This window comes from Pseudophryne corroboree, chromosome 2 (assembly GCF_028390025.1).
Source record: "Pseudophryne corroboree isolate aPseCor3 chromosome 2, aPseCor3.hap2, whole genome shotgun sequence".
NCBI lineage: Eukaryota > Metazoa > Chordata > Amphibia > Anura > Myobatrachidae > Pseudophryne > Pseudophryne corroboree.
In genome coordinates this window covers 13,195,382-13,200,552 of record NC_086445.1, presented here as the reverse complement: position 1 = coordinate 13,200,552, position 5,171 = coordinate 13,195,382, and the positions used below count along the sequence as shown (strand labels likewise).

At 44.4% G+C, this 5,171-nt stretch overlaps 1 protein-coding gene across 1 annotated transcript; it reads right to left on the bottom strand.

Annotated features, from left to right (window-relative positions):
- Window positions 1–1,663: 1,663 nt before the first annotated feature.
- On the bottom strand, window positions 1,664–2,602 carry LOC135050447 (olfactory receptor 52E2-like). The gene has a single exon (XM_063956937.1). It carries the CDS (start codon window positions 2,600–2,602, stop codon window positions 1,664–1,666), a length of 939 nt encoding a protein of 312 aa, XP_063813007.1.
- Window positions 2,603–5,171: the final 2,569 nt, after the last annotated feature.

The following is a 5,171-nucleotide window of genomic DNA, read 5'->3' as shown; positions in this document are numbered from 1 at the left end:
AGGGGGTCATTCCGACCCGATCGCTCGCTGCAATTTAGCACAGCTACGATCAACTCGGAATGACCCCCATAGAACAGTGTGAAGCTGCATCTCTATGCTATAGCTGGATGTAAGAGTCCGGATCTGGATGCATAACCTAGAAATACTGCTATAGTTTCAGTTGGAAATACCTTGAGTTAAATGAGACCGACAACACACACAAGAAACGGCAACTTTACGCCAACATTTTTACGCCTACTTTCCATGTAAGAGAACCTGATATAAATAACCATTGATGAAAGGCTAGCACTAAAGCACACTTATATGTATTGGTACTTGGTAGAAAAATGAACACAATGGACCCTATACTGGGCAGAATAAAATAATACTATAGCACAGTAGCTCCCACACTGTGGCCCTCATTCCGAGTTGTTCGCTCACTAGCTGCTTTTAGCAGCTTTGCACACGTAAGCCGCCGCCTACTGGGAGTGAATCTTAGCTTATCAAAATTGCGACCGAAAGATTCGCAATATTGCGAAAAGACTTCTCTGTGCAGTTTCTGAGTAGCTCGAGACTTACTCCTACACTGCGATCAGTTCAGTCAGTTTCGTTCCTGGTTTGACGTCACAAACACACCCAGCGTTCGCCCAGACACTCCCCCGTTTCTCCAGCCACTCCTGCGTTTTTCCCAGAAACAGCAGCGTTTTTTCACACACTCCCATAAAACGGCCAGTTTCCACCCAGAAACACCCACTTCCTGTCAATCACACTACGATCACCAGAACGAAGAAATTTCTTCGTTAAGCCGTGAGTAAAATACCAAACATTTTGCAAATTTACTTGGCGCAGGCGCACTGCGAACATTGCGCATGCGCAGTTTGCGACAAATCGCTCCGTTGGAAAAAACACTAACGAGCGAACAACTCGGAATGAGGGCATGTGTGCCTAGGCTCCTACTGCAGGTGGGCCTCGGGTTGGTGGTCCAGGCCCAAATGAAATTATTTATGGTCAAAGTAATAGGAAAACCAGGGCTGGTGGCAGCCAATCATAACACATGCGGACAAGCAGAAGCACAACTGTGCACCACCACATAACTGACCCTAAGGGCGGGATGTACTAAATGGAACATGAGATAACCCCTCATTTCCCACATTTTCTGAATGCACTAACATCTGGCCGTTGGGACAGCGCCGTAAAGGGGATCGCCAGCTTTTGCTGGCGATACCCCATAGAACCCTATTGGATCCCTCCCAGCATGTCCCGCGGCCGCCCTGTCACTCTGCGCATGCCCGGAAGTCAGGAAGACGCCGGAGATCGCGAAGGACAGCTCTTATCGGAAGAGCTGTCCTTCGCAATGCTAATTGCATGTGTAAGTACACGTGCCAGTAGCATCGTGATGATCGGCGGCGATGTCACTTAGTACATCCCGCCCTAAGGGTGAAATGTAGGCACAATTTACGTAATTTAAAAATGTTTTCAAAATGTATCAATAAAAAATGTTTATTCTAGGGGTGCCATGAGAAAAAAATGCTGATAATCTAGAGCGCCGTGATTCAAGAACGTCTGGGAACCGCTGGTGGAGCACATTGCTGCTGTAGTAAAAGGATCCAGATATCGTTTAGTAATAATACGATTAGCGATCCAAAGGCAGAATTTATTATAATAATACATGTTTTTGGTATTATTAGGCACCTTTATAGTACAGGAATCTCACTAATTTCTGCCATATCTTTTTGGTCCTCACCCCGTAAATAATTGGGTTCAATGTTGGTGGAACCAACAGATAGACATTGGCAATGCTAATGTGGATTTGTGGTCCGATGTTGTGACCAAAGCGGTGGGTGAGGAAAGTGAAGGTGGCGGTGCTGTAAAACACTAAGATGACAGTGATATGAGATGTGCAGGTGCTAAGGGCTTTCCGTCCGGCCTGCTTGGTGGGGAGGTTGAAGACAGTGCAGAAGATGAGGACATAGGAGGTTATTGTACATAGGAGATCAAAGGCACCTATCATAGAGGCCACGGTCAAGCTGTAGGCCTTGCTGATGCTGGAGTCCCCACAAGTTAGTTTGATAACAGCCATGAACTCACAGTACGTGTGAGGGATGATGTTGTCCTCACAGAAAATTAAGGTTTTAACAATGAATGGGTGAGGTAAGAAAAATACTATGGCCCGAGACACCACACAAAGTCCAATGGTAAGAACTGCTTTATTGTTCAAAATGGCTGAGTGACGGAGTGGATTGCAAATGGCCACGTAGCGATCATAAGCCATAGCCAAGAAAAAGCCGGACTCCATGGCGGTGAAGGAGTGAATGATGAACATTTGGGTCAGGCAAGCTTCAAAACAGATCTCCTGGAAATTAAACCAAAAGATGCCCAACATTTTTGGGATAGCTGAAGAGGACAAAACTAAATCAGTCATAGCTAACATGGAAAAGAAGAAGTACATGGGCTGATGAAGGCTCTTTTCAGATCTGATGATCACTAGGATGATAATGTTCCCGAAGACGGCAACAAAGTACATACCAAAGAAGGGGATAGAAATCCAACACTGAACTTCTTCCAGTCCCGGTATTCCAAGCAAAATGAAGACACGTGGATGGGTGTAATTCAGCAGTAGCATGGTGGACAGCTCCTTATATAGTCCTGAAATTATAGAGTGATATTAAATCACCAAATTGTTATGTAGCTCATATTGTTTGTTAGAAGTTGCAATAAATATGAGACGCATATCTTTTTTACTGTGCAATCTTATAGAACATCATGCTGATGAAAAACAACAGCTAACCAATACTAACTGTAACACCATTACTAGACCAGTGAGGTAATTCTGACCATGCAGAGGAAAATAAGAACATTAACCATGCTGAGGAACATCAGTTACAGGGCACTAACCATGCTGAGGTACATCAGTTACAGGGCACTAACCATGCTGAGGTACATCAGTTACAGGACACTAACCATGTTGAGGAACATCAGTTACAGGTCACTAACCACGCTGAAGAACATAAGTTAAAGAACATTAACCACACTAAGGAACATCAGTTACAGGACACTAACCATGTTGAGGAATATCAGTTACAGGGCACTAACCATGCTCAGGAACATCAGTAACAGGTCACTAACCATGCTGAAGAACATCAGTTACAGGACACTAACCATGCTGAAGAACATCAGTTACAGGACACTAACCATGTTGAAGAACATCAGTTACAGGACACTAACCATGCTGAGGAACATCAGTGACAGGGCACTAACCATGCTGAGGAACATCAGTTACAGGACACTAACCATGCTGAGGAACATCAGTTACAGGACACTAACCATGTTGAGGAACATCAGTTACAGGGCACTAACCATGCTGAGGAACATCAGTTACAGGACACTAACCATGCTGAGGAACATCAGTTACAGGGCACTAACCATGTTGAGGAATATCAGTTACAGGGCACTAACCATGCTGAGGAACATCAGTTACAGGACACTAACCATGTTGAGGAACATCAGTTACAGGACACTAACCATGCTGAAGAACATCAGTTACAGGACACTAACCATGTTGAGGAACATCAGTTACAGGGCACTAACCATGCTGAGGAACATCAGTTACAGGACACTAAACATGTTGAGGAACATCAGTTACAGGTCACTAACCATGCTGAAGAACATCAGTTACAGGACATTAACCATGTTGAGGAACATCAGTTACAGGACACTAACCATGTTGAGGAACATCAGTTACAGGACACTAACCATGTTGAGGAACATCAGTTACAGGGCACTAACCATGCTGAGGAACATCAGTTACAGGACACTAACCATGTTGAGGAACATCAGTTACAGGGCACTAACCATGCTGAGGAACATCAGTTACAGGACACTAACCATGCTGAGGAACATCAGTTACAGGGCACTAACCACGCTAAAGAACATCAGTTACAGGACACTAACCACACTAAGGAACATCAGTTACAGGACACTAACCATGTTGAGGAACATCAGTTACAGGACACTAACCATGTTGAGGAACATCAGTTACAGGACACTAACCATGTTGAGGAACATCAGTTACAGGGCACTAACCATGCTGAGGAACATCAGTTACAGGACACTAACCATGCTGAGGAACATCAGTTTCAGGACACTAACCATGCTGAAGAACATCAGTTACAGGTCACTAACCATGCTGAAGAACATCAGTTACAGGACACTAACCATGCTCAGGAACATCAGTTACAGGTCACTAACCATGCTGAAGAACATCAGTTACAGGACACTAACCATGCTGAGGAACATCAGTTACAGGTCACTAACCATGCTGAGGAACATCAGTTACAGGACACTAACCATGTTGAGGAACATCAGTTACAGGGCACTAACCATGCTGAGGAACATCAGTTACAGGGCACTAACCATGCTGAGGAACATCAGTTACAGGGCACTAACCATGCTGAGGAACATCAGTTACAGGACACTAACCATGCTGAGGAACATCAATTACAGGACACTAACCATGCTGAAGAACATCAGTTACAGGTCACTAACCATGCTGAAGAACATCAGTTACAGGACACTAACCATGCTGAAGAACATCAGTTACAGGACACTAACCATGCTGAGGAACATCAGTTACAGGTCACTAACCATGCTGAGGAACATCAGTTACAGGACACTAACCATGTTGAGGAACATCAGTTACAGGTCACTAACCATGCTGAGGAACATCAGTTACAGGACACTAACCATGCTGAAGAACATCAGTTACAGGACATTAACCATGTTGAGGAATATCAGTTACAGGGCACTAACCATGCTGAGGAACATCAGTTACAGGGCACTAACCATGCTGAGGAACATAAGTTAAAGAACATTAACCACACTAAGGAACATCACTCACAGTACACTAACCATGTTGAGGAACATCAGTAACAGGACACTAACCATGCTCAGGAACATCAGTAACAGGACACTAACCATCCTCAGGAACATCAGTAACAGGACACTAACCATGCTCAGGAACATCAGTAACAGGACACTAACCATGCTCAGGAACATCAGTAACAGGACACTAACCATGCTCAGGAACATCAGTTACAGGACACCAACAATGCTCAGGAACATCAGTAACAGGACACTAACCATGCTCAGGAACATCAGTTACAGGACACTAACAATGCTCAGGAACATCAGTT

What these genes read in the sequence shown, in the direction of transcription:
- LOC135050447 (XM_063956937.1), bottom strand. Translation starts at nt 2,602, where the DNA reads ATGCTACTGCTGAATTACACCCATCCACGTGTCTTCATTTTGCTTGGA.